The 20,540-nt window shown below is 45.4% G+C and overlaps 1 protein-coding gene across 2 annotated transcripts in view; it reads left to right on the top strand.

Moving 5' to 3' along the window:
• The first annotated feature begins 830 nt into the window (after positions 1-830).
• Positions 831-20,540, top strand: part of LOC124073158 (protein shisa-6-like) — a 57,538-nt gene continuing 37,828 nt past the window's right edge. The window contains exons 1-6 of one of the 2 annotated variants that reach the window (XM_046415169.1): positions 831-991; positions 1,413-1,644; positions 1,767-2,286; positions 6,890-7,047; positions 12,367-12,462; positions 12,896-12,964. In XM_046415169.1, coding sequence (XP_046271125.1) covers positions 1,557-1,644; positions 1,767-2,286; positions 6,890-7,047; positions 12,367-12,462; positions 12,896-12,964 — 931 coding nt within the window. In that variant the 5' untranslated portion in view covers positions 831-991; positions 1,413-1,556. Of the gene's footprint in view, positions 992-1,412; positions 2,287-6,889; positions 7,048-12,366; positions 12,463-12,895; positions 12,965-20,540 lie in introns of both variants that reach the window. The other variant, XM_046415171.1, reaches the window with a different exon arrangement.

The following is a 20,540-nucleotide window of genomic DNA, read 5'->3' on the forward strand; positions in this document are numbered from 1 at the left end:
GTCAGAAAACTCAAAGTCAACTCAAGTCAAAATAAAATCATGATTTTTATTTTTTTTCTTTTGTAAGACTACACAACCTGCCTCCTTATTTGTGTTCATTACTGACTCCTAAAGCTATGAGGAGCTGAAACCGCTGACCACGCAGACAATTAGTTCAACTTAACTTTAATTAAAATATGTATTAAAAGTTGAATCTCAGAGGGATTATTCCTGGAAAACTAAAGGTTAAGTAAAATAAAAACACATTTCAGTAACAGTTGCATAAAGTCTCTGAGATAAAATAGAAATAGAAGAACAGAAAAACCTGAGATTAAGAATATATTCTTTGGAACCTTTTCACAATAAAGCCGGAAGTGTGTTTGAAGGCAGATCTGACATTAGAAATTCTGAATTTCTAACTTTTTTGTGCTTAATAACAGAACTTTATTCCCATACATCCAATGATAACAACAACCAGTTTTACTTTGAAAGTCAGAATAGAAATTTGGCACCAGACAGCAACCAGATCCTTCAGACCTGCACCCTGCGCTCTTATGGCATTTGATTCCCGACTCTAAAACCAACAAGCTCTGGCATGTTTACGCACGCACCCCCGCGCGCACACACGCACGCACACGCACAGGACGTGATTGGTGACTCGTGAGTGGACGCTGCTCGTGTGTGCGCTGATGCGTGCAGCAGCAGCTTCGCCTCTTACAGACAATTTCTAACACTCTTATCTCTCCGTGTTTCCTCCACCTGCGAGAGTTATCGAGTGGAGCCTGGAGGCATATGACCGAGGCAGGGTGTGTGTGGGGGGGTGGAGGGTGGGGGGAGGGGGGAGATGCCGATTGATAATTAACTGGAGGTACCTGAATCGGTGACGTGGGTGGAGGGCTGGAGGGAGGCGGGCCGGAGAGGAGAGAGAGAGGTCTCGCCTCTTGTCTTGCTGAGGCTCTTTGATTCAGTGTCAGAGGCTGAGACAACCCCGTTACCGACCACCGCCGACCCGGTAAGTCCTCCAGCACCTTCTCCACCTCTCTTTCATTCCGACAGAGTCTTCAGGCTTGATTTGAAATTAAATTAACGCTGCGTCTCCACCCAAAGTGGAGGTCGGGTGAAAGAAAGTTGATGCTTTAAATAAAGGGCGATCGAGTCGAGTCTCTCCAGTGCCTGCGCACCTCAGGAACCCGAATTGTTTCCGCCGTAAAGTTAAATCATGTGCTTTAAGCGAGACGGAAACGGGACCACTTTCTGCCGCTGAAAAGCTCGGGCGCTGTCCGCGGTGCTGAAGTGTCCGCAGCTTTCCAGCCGGTCCAGTCACCCAGCCGAACTCTTCCTCTCGTACGAGCTTATTCGTAAAGTTTCTCGTGGATGCATAAAGTGCAGTTTTGCCGACTGAACCCCCTTTTACATGCCGCTCTCGTCCACAGCCTCGCCGTACAGCTCACGGTAAAGGCAAGACCACTTCCCCCCGGAGGTGTCCGTCGCGTCTCCGCAGCGGAAATCAGAGAGGACGTCTGGCCAAAGCCAACAGGCTGAATGACAGCAAAGTCAGAAGATGCCTTGTGTGTGTGATGAGCGCACAGTCTGCCAGTCAGTCACTGAGAGTTTGGCACATACAGGAGTACCTGCGACGAAGAAACCCGCAAGAAGCTGCGCTCGGTAAGAGGGCTGACACTCAGAGAGACAGATAAGACAGAAGAGAGTGGAGGCCAAAGAACAAACACCAGCGCGTCCTCAAATGATGGGGATAAAGCACCTTCTGCTTCTTTTGATTTACTTAGACCCGCTGAATGTCCTGTGCGCCGCCAACACCGCCAATAAAAAGAGCAAAAGCTCGCCGAGGAGGACCTCAAAGGTGAAGGAGGTCAACGGCAGCACCACCGCGCTCCCGTTGGCCGCCGTCATCCCGGGGAAGATCACCCAGGTCCAGGCTCCCTCGGTCCAGCACGACACCTGCCTGGGCTACTACGACGTGAGCGGGCAGTACGACAAAGAGTTCGCCTGCAACAACACGGACCACCGCTTCTGCTGCGGCAGCTGCTTCCTGCGCTTCTGCTGCGCGGACCGGGGGAAGCGGCTGGAGCAGAAGAGCTGCACCAACTACAACACGCCGGACTGGATCAAAACCCAGCCCCCGTCCCCGGCGCCAACAGGTGACACGTACGACCCGGAGCTGGACCAGACCAACACCACAGTGTACATCAGCTGCGGGGTCGTGGCGCTCGTCATCGCCATTGGGATTTCTGCTAAAGTTGCCTACGACAAAGCCACCAAGCCGCCTCAGGAGATGAACGTGCACAGGTAGGATTCTGCAGCCTCTGAAAGATGATGAGCTTTGTGAGCACTGAATCTGTACAGGGGATGTGATTTTACACTGTGAAGGTGTGTCAGCATTAAGGCAAACTGGATTTGGGGCTAAACCCACCCATGTATTCCTGGGGGTGTTTTTAATTTATTAATAAGAAAATCATCTTCTGCTATAAACTGTAGAGCAGACCTCATACTGTCACACAACACCACACTCTCGCTGTCTGTAGTCTTAAAGTGAAAGTCTGGCGACTCTGCTGACTTTCAGCAGCCTAAGTTACAGCCTCAATATCGCAGGTTCAGTCAGACTCATTCCCTTTAACACATGCCATCGCTCTCCTCCCAGGAGCCTCCCTGTCAAAAAATGTCAGGACTGTATGCCTTTCTATGGTACACATCCCATTCCACGTCAGTCCCAGGAGAGCGACTGGGTGGTATTTTATGTCCGTTCAGCCCCAGAGGGAGAAAAGTAAATGCCACTGAAAGCCATTATGGGCGATCACGTTCACTCGGATGGGAGTGGTCTCCTCCACAATCACAATATGTTTGACTCCTCAAGGCACCCATAGAGGTCCTGGAATTGCTTGATGAGCATGAAAGCAAACATAAAAACACGTCCTGTGGCCATTCCAGCCACCAGCTGAACTAATTGTTGTACGGGGATGCCGAGAAAGACTTGAGGCAACCATTTCCCTGTCATTAAAGCACCAAATTATTTATTTCTTTGTGTAATACTTTCATACTGCTGTTATCTGCGCTTGTGTCCTGAAACAAAGCTCTCAGAGAGCCAAGATTTACTCCTTTGTCACCCCAAAACAAGTCGAATTATCACATTAGGATCAAAACTTGGCCTTCATGTACTACTAGTGGTGCCAGGAGATTCCAGGTTTAACTCAAAGCATTCATGACAATCAAAGTTAAAATTTGATAAATAATAGGGTTGAGTGAGTACTTGAAACAAGTATATAGTATTCTAACAGATAATGTATAAATATGAGTATCATCTGAGTAAAATGACTCAATATCTGTACTGGTGATGAAGGAGGATCCTCTTGTGGTGGCTGACTGACGTTGACTAGTTTTCTAATAAATACAATAACTTCTGATCGACTGATCAATTTCAGCCTTAAATGAACATCTCCCGGCTTAAGCCCCGCCCATCCCGGGTAGTGATGTGGACACAAATGATGGTCTTCTCCCTCATCTCTTGATGCTAAACTGGCTGTGAGCAACCAACCCATTAGCCGTCAAGTCTCTGATTCAAATGGTTTTTGAATCTACATTTTTATTGGTGCTCAGACGTACGTGACATCATCTTTTTTTCCAAATGAGCCCCGCCCACTTCAGCCTGCAGAGAAAGACACGTTGAGCAGAAATGATTCGGCTGACAAAAAATTGAATCTGCAGCTATCGTGATAACCGATCGGTCAACCAAAAACAACAAACATTAGAGGCCTTTTTCTTGTGTCTCAGTGAAGTAAACATCTGTGTGTTTTTCCACTCAAAGCAAAGCACACGTGATGTATATGTTATTGGAGCTTGTGGAGCAAACGATTAGTCAATAATAAAAATATTCATTAACTAACTCAAACATAATATTATTTTATGATCCATAAGAGACTGATGTATTCACAGCGTGGCTCAGAGTTTCCTCCTCAGTTCAAAGACATGCAGGGCAGGTGAACAGGAAATTGAATGTCTTTGTCCTGGCTGTCTTTTCCATCCATACTGAATGAAAAAATGCATTAAAAGATAAATGGGTTTTTAATTGGGGTTAGGTCGGCAGAAAATTGTATGTTTTCCGCCCACAGGTGAAGTTTAAAAAAACCAAAAAAAAACCCAAATCGTCATCACTTAGTCACTGCTCTTATCCAAGAATCACCTGAGTCACCTGTCGTTATCCCAGTCCAGGAGTCCAGGATGCTGCCACCGATTTGAAGATATGAGGGTAGCTGGGCATTGCTCCACTGTGGTCATTAAACTTTGGTGCCTGCCGCTCTGAAAATGTCAAAGGAGATTACTCAGCTCTCTTGCTCAGATAAACACAGTGACACATTCTTGATAAACAAAAAAAATAAATAAACAAAAAACAAAATGATGTCCAAATTGGAGCCCTGACAACAGCACAAAGGAGCTCCCTCAGTGGATCAGTTGTAGATTAAACTGAAGCTCCGCCGATCGCCGTGTCTGTTCAAAAGTTGGCTCGGTCAGGTTTTAATATCCATACGGACTCATGGGAGTTTGTAATAAGTGTATTATGTGAAACAACAGACACAAAAGGAACAATAAAGCTCATGACGCAGCACTTTTCAACCTCTGAGAAATGAGGAGATGAAGTTTGTGTCGTCTTATGCTGCGCTTCTGTCCTCGCCGCGGGGCGCACTTTCAAGTGGATCTGCTTAATGCCACCACTTCACTGTGAGCGGTGGCCGTCAGGGCTCGATTAAATGAGGAGACATGGTTTGCTGGGTGCTCAATGGTGGGTTTTTTTCCTCCCCCTTTTTCTTTATGATTTGTTTATTTTCACCAACCATTGGGCACATAGAGCTGTCATAATGACGTCTGCTGGAATAGACCTCAGAGGCTGGCAGCAGACATTCATGCTGACAGCCGTGACCAAAAAAGAAGAAGTGGAACATGGGATTAGCTTTGTATCTGGCGAGGGTCTGCTCCTAAAAGGTGTGAGCTTCTGTTCATTTCTGAGCTTCTCCGATGTAATTTAGACTCCTACCTCTGCGACGGAGGGGAGGACTGTGAGCTGGATACTGAGCTGTTGGCAGACCTTTGCTGTTTGGTCTGTGACCTTCACCGAAACACAAGAAATGCCGAGTGAGAGCTGAAGCCAGTGATTTAAACAGGCTGTATTGATCACCTTCTGCAGAGCAAACCAAGATGTAATTTATGCCGGCTAGGTGGTGAGAAGAATGCCTTGCTCTCCGACCGCAGGACCCAGAAAACGAGTTAAAAGGCAAGACGACTGAGAGGCCAAAAAATGGCAGCAGGATGAGCCAAAGTTCAATGAAAAGGGAGAGCGAGAGCCCCGAGTTTACACAAGAAGTCTGCCTTTAGGATGAGTTTAGAGACATTAGAGATTTTGTCATATCACAGAAATACTGTTATCAGCAAAAGTGTTGCTGTGGAGAAAGGCACGTTCGGTGCTCCAGAGTGATGGAATCGCAGGATGGTGTGTGAGGCACCACGTCAAAATAAGCTACAGTGTGTGTGTGTGTGTTAATGGTGAAAAAAAAAGAGGAACAACACACACAGTGCAAAACTGACCCTTATTTATTAGTTTTTGGACAAGAAGAAGATCTGTCAGGCTCTGGATGCACAGGAAGCACTTGTTAGAAACGTCACTTTTCACCAGCTGTTGTGTTCATACATCTGTGACAGACTCTTATTTTGTAATGGCAGAAGTTTGTTCCTCTGTGCATCAGTTTTATTGTGGCGTTCCCCAAGGATCCATTCTTGGCCCATTGCTGTTTTCATTTTACTTACTCCCCTCAAGCAATTCACACCTCCTGGGTTCTGCATTAATTTTAGAATATCACAGCTGATATTCAAGGCGATAAAAGACGGAGTGTCAGAACATGTCACAGATTTGTTGACGCCTTATGTGCTCGCTCTTCACCTTGGATTAGTGGATGGATTTTGTAATTTTGTTAATATTTGATGTTTCAGTTTGTTCTCTACTCCTGTTCTTGTTCCAGTTCTTTCATCCTCATGATTTTTTTTTTTTACTTTTAGTTGTTTTCCTCTTTTCTTGGCTGAACAAAATGGTTCACAGTTTTGTGAAGAAGAGTACTATAAGAATGAAGTGAATTATATCACAACAAGCTTATTTTTCCGCTGAAACAATGTCCACATCATTACACGCCTCCCCCCACACACTAACAATCAGAAGTCTTTTCTGCTTCAGTGTTCTCATTTCCTTGATCAAATGTTGCTCTTCCTTATGACAACAAACGTTAAGTCAAATCCGTTCCTGCAAAACTAGTGTAGCTCCAGCTGCACACGACATATCAGCCAACTGGGACAATGCAAAATCAGGTCGCCTCTGTCTGCGCAAAAAGAGACGGCTAAAGTGTCCTCATCCTGGAAGGGAAATGCTATTAATACACCATATATCTCCCAAAGTCACACAGTTATGGAAAGTGGACTGTGCGGTTGCTTCAGGTTGACATTGACACAGTTAAATCCCTTTCATTTCCTTTAAGAAAACGCAGTGCCGGCAGTTCGTCTCTCAGACTGTCACTGTGCCTCCAAAAGTTGGAACTGCTGTTGGTGAAATATTGCTTTTATTTTGTGGCTTCAGAGAGGAGACCCTGACTTAACTCTCAATAAATGGGCCTCGAGCTTGAGTTCAGTAGACATAATACCACTTGTGTGTACACTGTGTACTGTGTTATTGAAACTCCAACTCCCTGGAGACTCTGGGTGTAATTAGGATTTCCTCTCGGCCATCTAAATTGGAGCCGTAGCTAAATAAATCAGGAAAACCTTCGGGGGCATGACAAGTAGAAGAGGAAATGTTGGTCAGTGGGAAAGGGAAATCTATCAGCTGAAACACTTTTTCACTTGTGTGATTTCTTTTCAGAGCCCTGGCAGACATTCTGAGGCAACAAGGACCAGTTCCAATATCTCAGTATGAGCACGAAAACATCGCAGCGATCGACGGGTCGCCCAAAGACGAAACGCCGGTCAGAACCTCGAAGAATCATTACACGCCTGTTCACGTCAAGGCATCAAACCACGGTAGGTGACGCTGCTCTGCTTCGGTACAAATCAGCCCAGCTGTGAAATAGAGCATATTTGAGGGCCAAATGTGCTGCTTTCACTGCATGTCCTAAATCTGCCATCATCCTTTTGATTGACATCCACTGAAATAGACGGACGGGCTGTGAATCTTAAGCTTTTCCCATCAATCATTCTTAAAACGGAACGTATAAGGAAACATACAGCGAATTAAACGCAAGGCCGCGGCTGAGTTCTCGTCTCCCTCACAGTGAGGGCCCGTAAGCCTACTCAGCACCGGCTCAAAACTGAGATGCAAATAATCATCTTCTGCAGGAGACGTAAGCTTTTTGTCCAGAGATAATTCTGTCGTGCAACGCTGTTCCTCCCACTTTTATCCGGTCGGTCTCCAGATCCCTGCTCCAGGGATCAGCTCGTTCGCTAAGTGCCCCAGTATGGTGTCCCAGATTCAACAGCGTTATGTTTCACTCTTGTGTCACCCTGCCTCCACCACCACACCCTCCACCCTCCACCCGTGGAGGGAACGTGTCAGAGGAGAGCTGATGCTGACTGTTAGATGAGCAGCTTCTCTTGTCTTGTTCTACCAAAGAAATGCTGATCACGCTACATGTGGTCACCAGTCTGCTTGGTCCTACATTATCTTTGGCATACATCTGCAGCATTTAACGTGATCGTGTTCTTATAAATTTTCTCTTTAAAAGTCTCTGTTGATGCTTTGAAATGCGAAACAGTTAATGAAGTCCAGGAATCTACAAAGTTTAGTTTGGAAAAAGCAAAAGAGGAGCTTGTGGAGTAGTTAGTTGGAGAAATAAGTAAACTCAGACTGAACAGATGGAGAAAATCGTGCCACCAGCATTGGATGATCAACTGCGAGAAATGGGCAGCTGTACCAAACCTTCATGAGACCAAAGGGGCATCATTTATTAAAATGTTCTCAGATTTATGCTTGAACCTAAGATCATTTCAGACAGTGTGCTTATGTTCAGCTCTACAAAGAAGACACAAGATGGACGAGGCCAGACTGATCAGCAGACAGTATCTGGGAAAAGCAGCACTTGAACCAAATTCCACCACATAAAAGCTTCACTGAGCTCAGTTTATGCTGTCCTTGACTTCTGTCACATGTTTGTTTGTTGAACTGTGAGCACATTTCTGTGACAAACGGCGTGAGGTATGACAAGCTGTAACAGGCGCTCTTGTTCAAACTTTTAGGCAGATCTTTCAGAATATGTTAAAGTCAGAGCTCATAAAGGTTTGGCCTGGTCACAGTTTGGAGAGCTCACCACAGTCCACGTTGCAGACTACGGTGTCTGGGCAGAGATTATTCCTGTGAGTGATTCACAAAGCCACACTTTGTTATTCGGTCCATTCTATGATAACGCCCACAGAAAAGATGTCTTCATTGTCCAACCTGTGTCATATCAGCCTCTTATTGTTTGCTGGGTGATGAGTACCATGACGTCGCATTGCAGGGTGGGGGGGGCTTCAGAGGGGAGGGTGGAGGTGCCCCAGCAGGGGCGGAGGCACTCCAGGGAAGACATGACTCAGATTTTATGAAAGATTTATGACAACAGTGATATGAATTTGACAAAAAAGAGCAAAGTAGTCAGCGAACATCAAAGCGAACACCCAGAAAACGTCGTATCCATAAAATAACGATCAATTTGACACGGCCGGCGGTTTGTTATGTGGTGCCGTTAAGCATTAACGCACAGCTCACAGGAGATCGGACCCTCTCACCCAAATATCAAGTCTCCGACAGGAAGACTCACAAAGGCATCATTCGCCCTCTTATTTTAATGGACAATATCCATGGGCCTTCTTTTTCCACACTGTACATTTATTCTATTTATGTCAGGGTTTGTTTCAAACACGATAAAAGCTCGTCTCGGTCTTCCAAGTTGACCTTCACATCCGTCTTTGACCTTGTGAGGTTTCCCATTGCAGTGGAGGACAAGTGGGTGGGAAGAGAAAATGGTCCACTTCAGTTTGTATGATGACCCTTATGAAGACAGGCAGCAGCTGCAGCGGTTCTTTTAGCCTGAAACATCTCCTGGGTCAGATCTGAGGATAAAGATAGATTTTAATGCGCTCTTGTGCGATATGTAACATCGTAAAAGGAGAATAAAAACTGGTGTAGCTCATTTCCTCTTTTTTAATCATTTTTATCCCTCCTTTTTTATACGCTTTATAAGTGATAAAACCTGCCTTTAAAATAATAATTACACTTAAGCCACAGAGAACATTTTTATGGCATTTTTACCAGACAGTGGAGTATTATTGCAACAATAAAAAAAAGTCAGCCGTGGATTTCTGGATTTGAACTCAAAGCATCAGCTGTGTAAGATATGAACTCATTCCACTTGATGTTTCAGAAGAGATATCATGCCGAGATGTGATGCTGATGAAGTGTGTCTTGCGCTGTGGATAGCACTTCTCCAGAATTGTCCTAGAGTGAGCATTATCACTTCAATTTCCCCGAGTTCAGTCCTGTTCTCTCATTTTATGCTCTGAAGTTTCTCTGGTGCTGTGAAAATAGGTGACAAATGTCTTCCACGCTGCAGACAGAATGGACTCATCTGTGTTGGACACTCACAGTGACTGGGCTCATTTTGACTTTTAGAGCCCTGCAGAAGTTGATAGAAAATGACTCGAGACCAATTTTGATATTTTCAAAGGATGCTGTCGTGTTGCTGATGAGACTGGAGACTGGATGTCTCAGTCTTCTTGTGGAGCAACAATCGTTATTTATTCGGTTGAATGCTGATGTAACTATTCATAAAAGCTAGAAGCTTGTACACATCAGAACGTTACAACCATCTGAGTTTGTTTAACATGTCATTGCCAAACCGGTGGACCTTAATCTGCTGCCATGACAGCCTCCATTCCTCTGGGAAGACTTTCCACCACATGTTGAACCTGACTGCAGGGCTTTACTCCCATTCGGCAACAACAGCATCAGTTAGACCCAACGCTAATGTCGGGAGATAAGGTCTGGCTCAGGAGGAGGTAAGCCTTGGCTCGCAGTCAGCGTTCCAGTTTATCCCAAAGGTGTTGGATGGGGTTGAGGTCAGAGCTTTGTGTTAATAAAAGAAAGGGACAAACACAAACTGTTGCCACAAAGTTGGAAGAACTCTTTTTTTTCTTTCTGCAGTGTCACAGGACTAGTCTGACATGTTTGCAAGGTATTTATTTGCTTCTTGCCCAGAGTTGATGAAGAGATGAGGAGATCAATAGCACTTCAGTGAAGTTGTGGCATTATAAAGTTCTGAATGTAACTGCACAACAGCTGTTAGCATGGACAACAAGGTCAGCAATGTCTGTGATTTGTCATCCATGTTGAATTAGCAACTGGTAGCTGTCGGTTGCTGTCTTTGGTCCTCGTTATGAAGACGTGTCAACGTCAGCAACTAAATCGGTTTCTTGTGTGCATCCTCTTACTAAACTTTTAAAAACGAGAGGACAGGAGAGGGAAAATAACAGAAACAACCTGAGTTTCTGGTGAGTTCTGAGTTGAGTCAGAGGCTGAGCTCCCATTGACACCATTCATGTGTCTGTTTCAAGCTTACAGCGAATGTCTTTTTGATACGTTGCATTGGCTTTTTATTGGGGGGAAGTTAAAACAAGCTGTCCACCCACAAATGAAGGTAAAAATCTGCTTCAGTCTTCTTCAGAGGTGCTGGTAGGTGGACTTATTGTTTTACCACGGCTCAGAGCCATGAAAGGTGTGTCTCATGTCTCCTTTAAACTAAGGAAACCTTTTGCTTGGCAGTAGTTTCATATCAGATGTGAGAGTGATATCAATCATTTTATCTAAGTATTTTGTTTTCCAAAATGTCAAACTATTCCCTCAAGATTCACCCTTATTTGAATGCTTCTATATATGAAAATAAATGAGATGAAGACCATGGAATGTGGTTGAAAGTCTTTGTAGAAGTATATAAAAGGCCTTGAGTTAACAGGTACAGTCGTATAACATGAGCTTCTTGTGTTTAATACGCGATGATCTGCTTTGACGTGACCTCCTGTCCTGCATGGCTGCAGAAATGTGCACACTTGAGTCACTAATTTGATGACTGTTTGCTTTTCCCTGAAGGCAAAATACGAGTATTGCTTTGCAATTTTCATATTCATCAGGAGATCTGAGTTTTTTTTATCCCCAAAATAAAGTGCTTCGCCCTTCACTCATGAAGGCTTTAATAAGGCGGTTCCTCTAAAAGACTCCTTTCCTTATGCAGTGAAGACAAGGCAATCCTGAGGAGCATTTCCTGAGATAATAAGAGGTTGTATGTTTGCGCTGCCACATGGGAGCTACCTGAGTTCAGCTCCACGGTGCCGTCCTTGGAGCAGGTGGAGGTTATGAATCAGAAGCTTCACTTAGATTTTCTCCACTGCATCACCTACAAAGACACATCACTGTGGTGTTAAACATCACTAATTCATTTTCTTTGCATATTTACTGATTTCCTCGAAGGTAAACAGAGATGTTCAGAGTGCATCAGTTTGGAGTCTTCCTCTGGGTTTAATAAAAAGAAGACGTGTTGCCAAAGTGCCAAACTTCTTTGTGCTGAAGACGAGGCCCAGTGGTCCCAGGTGTTTCTTCTCATTATGATAATTTGAAATGCTGGTTGATCTCGACTTCCTGAGGCCCAAAGGTCTGACTGATGTTATTGACTTTGAAGTGGATCCTCAGAGAAAGAGGCATTTAACTGTTCACTTAATGAGCAGTTAATGTGCACAGGGACTAACAGAGTGCAGGGAGGAGAAGTTTGACAAGCCAACTCTCCAAATTTGGGATTTTTTTTCGTTCTTTTCCTCCTTTTTTGTCAGAACTAAAATCTGTTATTTCGTGTTGTCTGTGATTGACAGGACAGCTGAATGTTGGGTGCTGGGAGGCTTAAATCTATTTTCAAATCAAGTAACCTCGATCATCATGCCTCTCAGGAGCCGACAGCGTTTTCCAATTAAATTTAATATTTCACTTAACTGTGAGAAAGTTTGATAAATGTTTGATTTGAAGGCCTGAAACCTGCAGAATGCGTCTCTGGCGCCCTGACGCGATACATATTGACTATCTGATCCCACCTGACAGTCAGTCATATCCCACTTTAGCCCTGTTTAGTATTCTTGTCATCTGTGGCGACTCCTTTATAAGAGGCAGACAGTGACTGCCCTGGCACAAAGTACTTGCTGTGGAAGTGGAGAGGGGCCAGTAGAGAATGTCTGTGTGCTGGGTCCAGAACTTTGTGCAGCCCCTGCTTATTGCCCTCATATATTTTACTAAAATATTTATTGCCTGCAATTTTTTTGTCCCACCAGGGCACTATGGGAAAGAAAACCTGCGCAGCGGAGGCCAAGACATGCACAATTTCATCTCTTCTGGGTTCGTGACACTCGGACGGGGCCATTTGAAAGGTAAAGTCCATCCTCATTGTGTGCTTTTACCTTCACAGTACCCTAAAAGGACCAAGATCATGATAAAAATCATTTCACTCACCAAACTACAGCGTCAGACTGTGGTTCTGCCCAGCGAGTGAGCAGTAAATTGAAACAAAATCAAATAAAGTGACTTTCTGTTTCAGCTCAGTGGAAGTTGGATTTTGCAAGATGTCACTTCAAGCCATTATGTATTAAGTCCACACACACACACATTTATTATCTCTGATTAAATCCACACTTCCAATGACAAAGTAACACTTCCGCACTTGGTGGGCAGCCAGTGTGAGTGCAGCATGACACAGTAGTGGATTTCTCCACTATTGTCTTCCTTTGGAGTTCTAATAAATCAGCAGCAGTGCTGGAGTGAGAACGAGCTGTAAACAAGAGGCCTGTTGTTGTGTTTCTACAGCGCAGCACTCCATAGACGAATCGGGGCAGATGTCCTGGCAGGGCGATCTGGACATCCCCATGTCCTACGGTACGTTCTCCCAATGTTCTGCTTTTCTGCCGGGGAAAAAGCCACACGACCTGCTTTCTGCTCGCGCCTGATAAGAAAAGTCAGCCGCACTTCACACACAGTCGAGTGTCCTTGGCTGATAAGCTCTGCACAGACAGCCACAGTTGTTACATTAATATTTTTTTATTTTTTGGTTTGGTTTGGTTGGTTTGGTGAGACAGTATTTTCCACCGGTGCAGGCTGAAGTGAATGTGATGGCCGTACAGTCGAGGTTTGTTCACATGGTTTTGATGGACAGGTGAGGGTGTCAGACATCAACATGGCCGCTCTCTTTAACAGTGTGAGAGCTCAGGCGCTTGTTGGGTGTCTGGAAGGTAAGTGAAAGTTTGATTTTGGCGCTGAGCGTGAAGCGTGCGTCTCTCGTTTTGTTTAGGTGTCCTTTTTCTGGCTGTTTTTGCATCACGTAGCTTCTGTGCAGCCATGGTGACAGCACTAAATCCTTCTGTTTGTAGACTTCTTCACAAGGGCTGCAGTTCGAAAGCGTTTGGTTGAATCTGGATTTAACACCTCGTTGTTCACGAGCCGCCTGATCCTGAGCCGAGCCGTTACTGACCTGAAATTGTCATGACATGTTTCTCTGAAGATCTCTGTGGGCTTTACATGCACGAAACACAACACCAGCAAGTGACGAGCAAAAGCCACGCAACATTTCTAACTGGTTCTGACTTTCCTGACCTCTTTCATCGAAGTGAATGTCAGTTTTATGTGGCTTATCCACAGTTTCAGATCTGGTCCATTATTCAATTTTCTGTACTGCTGCTGCTGTAAGTGACAAATACCCTGAGAACACTGAGCCAAAAGGTGTTTCTGTGGAGGAAGTTGTTGTGACAGGAGGGGGATTTTATTGAACCGATGATTGCAACCTGACAGCTTTATTTTAGAGTCTTGGTGATATAAAGTGACGGTGAGTAGAAGTTTCGCAGTGGAAATGGGTTTACTGGGTGACAAAATGTGTCTGATGTTACTGAAAGAGAGAAGATTTCTGAGCCTCTTTGCAGCTCGCTCGCACACTAAACATAAAGGAGTAAATCAAATACAGTTTTTGCAATCTCAGTTTGAAAAGTTCTTTATTATCTGCAGGGAAAAAGACCATAAAGTCAGGTTAAATTTGGATGAACAGACACTGTTAAGCTGGCAGTTAAGGTTTATAACAAGTACGCGTCACAACACATTAGTGACTTCACGCAGTATTTATGTTTGTTATGTCTCCAATTACAGTAAAGTAAAAAGGATGAGACTTTTAGTGGGGGAAACCTGAGGACTCTTGAAGTACCTGCTGTACTCCTGAGGATGAACTGACTGACATTCATGGTTAATGACAGGCTAAAATGAGTCAACTCAAAACAAAAAGCAAAAATCATTTGCCGTAAAATCAGCAAGTAACTCAGTCTCACACACACACACACACACACACACACACACACGCACACACACACTTTTGACACAACACCCAGAGGCAAAACACTCCACAGCAGCTCTGAAAAGCAGCACACATAAGGATGAACTTATTTCATTCAGCGGCGGACAGAAGCAGACTTAGGACTTTGAATCAGAGCTGATAATATTAACAAGAATCTACAGCATCTACGCTCTCTGATTCTGCAGGTGCTGGTGTGCACCTTGAAAAGTGGATCCACAATGCTGCTGAATCTGGGCGGAGCCACAAACTTTCAGAGAAACCACATTTCAGCCTTTCTTGATGTAATGTAATGTTATTACCTGATACGGTCTTAAGTATAAGGCAGCAGAACGAGGAAATGCCAAAGTAAAGGTCAAGTACCTCAAGTTTGTACTCAATAAATGTACCAGATGGGTGTTTAAACAGCTTCGGCCAAAGACAAATATTTTAAACAGCGTCTGAGGCGGCGACGCCCCCCACCCCCACCCGACTATCGCATTAGCGGCCTGATGGCGACCGCTGTCACTTCAAAGCGGGGGTCCTGCCAGCCTCCGTCGTTCGTTCATGTCTCAGTTTAACAGCCGGCTGTTGGCAGGCCCACTGACCAGACGGGCAGATGTGCCTCCTGCCCCCGCTGCTGTACAAACACCTCGTATCTGTGGTCGATAGCATCTGTAAACGTATCTGCACGGGTCATCTGACCCACCTGCCCCGCGGCTCCATCGCTGCTCCCGTGTGAAGGGGTGGGAGCTGAGTGTGCCGCAGTGGGCTCTTTCTGTGTGGAGTCTGCGTGTTCTTCAGGTGGAATGTTGCCGTATTTTAGCGCTAATTCACCCGTAGGTGTGAATGTGAGCACGTTTGTCTCCGCGTGTCAGCTGTGTGACAAACTGGTGACAAGTCGGGGGGCTCCTTCTAACCTCCCTTCTCTTCCTCCCTTACATCCTTTCCTTATTTCCTGTATGCATTCTGACGTCCTCCTCTCCTCTCGTCTATTCACCCTTTGCTTCTGTCCTTCCTGCTGTCTTCTTTCCTTTTCTTCCTCAGCTGGAACAGTAAATTTTACTGTTGATGTTTGATTGAATATTTGAATTCATGACTGGAATTTGTAGTTAAGTAAGTATTTATGTTGTGGTGCATTTTCTTACAGTCTCTTCTGGCTGCTTTTATTTGCATCTCAAGCATCTGGACGCTTCAGAGAAACATAACATTTACAAAAGTTCCCTGAAAAGCGTCTGTTTTTTAAGACAAACTGTGTCTGAGGGCATGAACACAACTTTCTGTGTGTGTGTTTTATTGTTTGTGTGGGTGTGTGGCACTGAAAGGAACAGTACAAACTGTGCTGATTTGAATGTACGTCAATGCTAACAAGCTGATAACAAAGCTCTAAATAATATTGTCATTAATATTCATGCAACACGACACTCTGAGCTTTGTGCGGCTCCACACACACACACACACACACGCACACACACACACGCACATACACACACACACACGCACCATCGCTGCCATCTACCTGCTCGAGTGTCTGACTGGTGGGTGTGTGTGAGAGATGGATTTCTGTCTGATATCAGTGAAAGTTGGACCACAGTGAGTTTATTTCAGTGGGAGGCCAACAGCTGCCACGTGTCACATCTGATGAGGATGAAGTTTGAGATTCATATCAGCCTTCTGATTTGGTGAGAACTGATGAAAAACAACTGCATGTCGGCCAGTTTAAAGGCTGGACTCACATTCTGTGTTTTTTTTAACTTAATTACTGGCAAAGAAAGCCCTTGAAAAAGATCAAAACCAACAACGTGTAATCCAACTCTCAGTGCTTTGACTTCCCCAAATGGAGCCAGCGTCTTAAAATCAGTGTCAGTGTTGTCTGAACAACAGTCCAAAAGCCCAAAAAGGTTCAGCTTACAGTCAAATCAGTCATTTCTGCAGTAGGTGGTGGCAGCAGGTTAACATTTTTCACAAACACACACAAACGTCCGAGGTTAAACGATACCTGGTGTGCAAACATCCCCCTCGTCCTCGGGGGCTCGGTCATCTCCCTCCTCGCCGTCTCCGCCTGTGGCATCCACTGATGTGCATCCTGCTTAATTACTTTTTCATGAGTTGCTCCCTGTTTTCGTCCCGAGGGAACTGTGTCCCCCGCCTCGTCCCAATCCACTTAAGGTGACCTTGTCTTACTGGGACGCACTGCTGCAGTGCTCCCACCTCCCCACGCTGTGATCCCCCTCAGGCCTACAGTGCGTCTGTGCAAATGGAGGGAGTCGTTCTGTGCCAAGTAGGTATCACTCGCCCAGTTCGCCTCCATTACCATCCATCTCCGTCTTCAGAGCTGTTAGTGGCTCTGAACTCGAGCAGGCGGTAACCGAAAACGTCGTACTTGAGAGTCGCAGATCAATAAATCATGTAACGTGACATCATCAGCGCGCTGCACGCTCACGTTTACCGGCCTGACTATGATGCTTGATGATGATTCCAAGTGATCAGACGGTGATGAGTCAAACCTTCCCCGAATCGAGCGCTGGCTGCTTCGGCGTGCACCTGACGAGCGTCTCGGCTCTCTCAGGTTGCAGCAGCTCTTTATGTTTTGAGCTGATAACGTGTCACTGATTAGAATTTGGCAGTCAAAGGTCAACGTGACCTCACAAGTTACGTGGCCGTAACTCAAGAATTCATTCGTTAATTATGCGAAAAGCGACACAAAATGAAATGAAGTGAAGAAGTGATTTCCAAAAGCTTCGCTGTGACATCATAATGTTCTGTCCGTTATTCAGCCACATAGCTGATGAGCAGGAGGGCAGATTGTGACCATACTTCACATGAGGTCACACTCTGCTCTCGGGTGTCCACCTTGAAGCTGTGCTGATTGTATAAGCGGTGGAGGTAAACTACTGTGACTGTGCACAGCTTCATGTTGCTGTCATTGCTTTGCTTCAGCTGTTTTCGTTTGGTGTTTTGTTCTCTGTTTTACTTGTCAACATGAATTTGTGGATTGACCGCCGGCACCACAAAGAGCTGAACTCGGTGCTGTGATAAAATCCACGTCCTTGTGCGTCACGCGTCCCACAGGACTGACGTCCATTTTGCGTTGGTGTTTGAGGCGCCTGAGCTGAACCATAACCATGCACAGATATTCTACAGCCTACAGCTGAAGCCATCCCGCTTCCCCATCCGTCTCCTTGTGTGTGTGAATACAAATGATTCAAGCTACAGAGGATTCAGTCCTCACTGCTCCTGGCCTCTCGTGATTTGTGTGCAGCAGCTTGAGGTTATTGAAGACCATGTTTGGATAAAAAGGTCACATTTGTCGCCTGTATTTGCAGAAGTTTTTGGAATGAAGTCACTGCTGCTTTAAACCTGTTGGGACGTCTTCAGCCTTCAACTGAAAGGAAACCCAAAACAGCCCCTGAAATATGTTGTCTTGTTTTGAACAGGTCTCATCCTGCACACGTTTAACTGCGCTGCTACGACGAGCTGATCTCACAGTGGACCACGTCCACACAGACGTGTGGCAGGACCGCGACGCAAACACAAAACTGCAGCTTTGCGTCCCGGAGACGATCAAAGTATTCACGGGGCTGAGACTCCGAGACGACGCATCAGATTTGCCCCTGCAGCATCCTGTCACGGAGCTGCGAACTTTTCATCCTGGTGATTTGTGAGACAGCAGAGGCTCAGCACAGCCCACACTGGGCCTCACACGAGCTCAGACGCACACAAACCTTATGAAGCCAAGCATTTTGACCGGACGACGAGACGCTCAGATGTAACTACAGAAGAAACTTTTTCCCCCTCCAGAGTGAGATATTTATCCAGTTGTCCCAGCTGTACGGGAGGCATTTGTGCAGCCGTTCACCGACATTAGAAAGAGCAGGTGAAATAAGACACTTTCTGCATTTGGTGCCACAAAAATAGGAACTGGTTTCTTTGCATAAAGTTGGAATTGCGTTTTCTTAGAAAGTCCAGTTTTAAAAGAAGGTCCTATTAAAACCATTTGTCTCTGAGACAGCATCCCAACCCCCAAAATATCTCCAGTCTCCTCTGACAAAACTCCACACTTAATGGATTAGAGCATCAGTTTGCTGCATTTGTAACCACTTTGACTGTAAGATGCAAAACAAAAATATTTGTAATTACTTCTAACTGGTTACGACATGTCCTGCACAGTCGCTGATGCTGCCGCTGCCGCAGCCCAGACTGACCCTCGCTGTGTTATGCTGGACTCACGTTCCCACGTTCTGTTGATGAAGGGTCTGGGCTGTCCCGTCCTAACAGCTGCAAGACAAACTGAAAGGCAGACTGAGTGAGATGTCATTCAAAAAAAACAAAAAGCCCATGCAGGCCCACACAGTCCTGAAGCGACAGCTAAACTGGATTTCATTTCCCATTCATTTCAATGAGTTTAATCAGTTTGAGATGTGACAACTGAAATCACGCAGCCTCGTTTATGTAACTGCATCACAACAGAACACAAGCAGCAGAGGAGGAAAGGGAGCACCGGGACGATGAGCGACTTTAATCGTGTTAAAGTTTGTGAACTTCTGGGATGCGTTTGTTTGCCCACTGGCCCTGATAACTCATGCACACAAACAACGTTTTCTCTCTCAGCATGTGAGCAAATTTCAAAGTTGAGCGCGAGAAGTCATCTAATAATGCGAGGACGGCGAGAGGAGCTGCGTAGCTGAACTGAAACATAACACACAGCAGCAAAACGCTTCAACATGCTCATTTCAGGAAGGAAAGAGGTTAAAACACGTGGACTCGTTCATCATGGGTTCATCAGCCTCCCCTTTTGTTAATGCCAGTTGGGACCACAAGCTCCTCAGTGTGAGACAAATCAGGTACGTGTTGTTTTATCCTTCACGTCACCCACAGGTTCAACTTGCCCGAGACTCAGAACAAACATTATGAGAAGTTTAACCCGACACGTGAGCTTTCCGTGTGAACTCACAACCTTCGCTGTCACTGGGCAGCGTGAAGACTCCGACTGCGTTTTATCAGGTCATTTCAAGTCAGCGCAGCGTTCGCTGAACTGGTAATTTTCGCCTCTCTCTCAATGAGTGTGATTCGGACCAGCGGGGGGACAAGTCGCCTCACTGTGCACAGATCGGCGACGGCCAAAAGCACAATATGAATTGATTCCTCTCCTTATCTCGCCTGTCTGTTAAATGGGAGGCTAATGAACCTGATGAGGTCGGCTGGATGGAACTCACACTCTGAGAATTCCACAGGCCTTCCTGCCACATGGCCGAGAGTGAATACGCACACAGATAGCCTCTTAACACCTCTTCTGATGGAGCCTCTCCTCATGCATTATGTAGCGCGTGTTTGTACACCGAGGAGCTGACCGGACGTCAGCTCGCGCCGTCGCTTGCCGTCGCAAACATTCTTTATCTCAAATTGGAAGTACGCACATTATGCCTCCATTTTCATATCGAGGCTACCGCATATCTGTCTGTATAAATTTCTGTCAGGCATTTCAGAATATCTTTGGATCCTCTGAATTCAAATGTCAGGTTTAGATCTGATAGGGCAGCCTATTTAGGTCAATGTGATTTGACTCTGGACTGAACTGGAAGAAGCTTGTGTGTGTGTGTGTGTGTGTGTTTAACTGACGAGATCTTTTTTTTTTTTTAGTCTGCCCAAATACTGTCTTCATCTTCACATTCTGAAGCTGCAATTTTTTGATGTTGCATTGGATTAGGTTTTATCCTTCACTGACGCAGCAAGCATCTCTGACACAGTGTAAACAAAATAAAAAAAATAATTAGCACAAAACAGGAAAATCAAAGGCCCGTCATGCACGAGGGAGCTCAAAGGTGCTCGACATCCGTTTAAAGGAATCAAATCAAACTTATCTTTAAATGGCTGCAAAAGAGAAAACACTGATGCCAATGACATTTGACCTACAAGTGCATCCAAATGCACAACCCAAAGCAGATTTTGGTATCAGTCAGAAAAGACTAACCAGCAGGGTGAAGGCAGGAAAAAGGGGTCACAGCAGGACAAGAAAGCGACAGGATGCAGCTGGGATGGCAAACACACAGTTTGACGGTGGCTGAAGGGCAGGTTTATACAGCAGGGAGCAGCTGAGAAGGTGCATGATGGGAGTCAGGTGGGAAAACATGGAGGAGAACT

This window comes from Scatophagus argus, chromosome 16 (assembly GCF_020382885.2).
Source record: "Scatophagus argus isolate fScaArg1 chromosome 16, fScaArg1.pri, whole genome shotgun sequence".
Lineage (NCBI taxonomy): Eukaryota > Metazoa > Chordata > Actinopteri > Scatophagidae > Scatophagus > Scatophagus argus.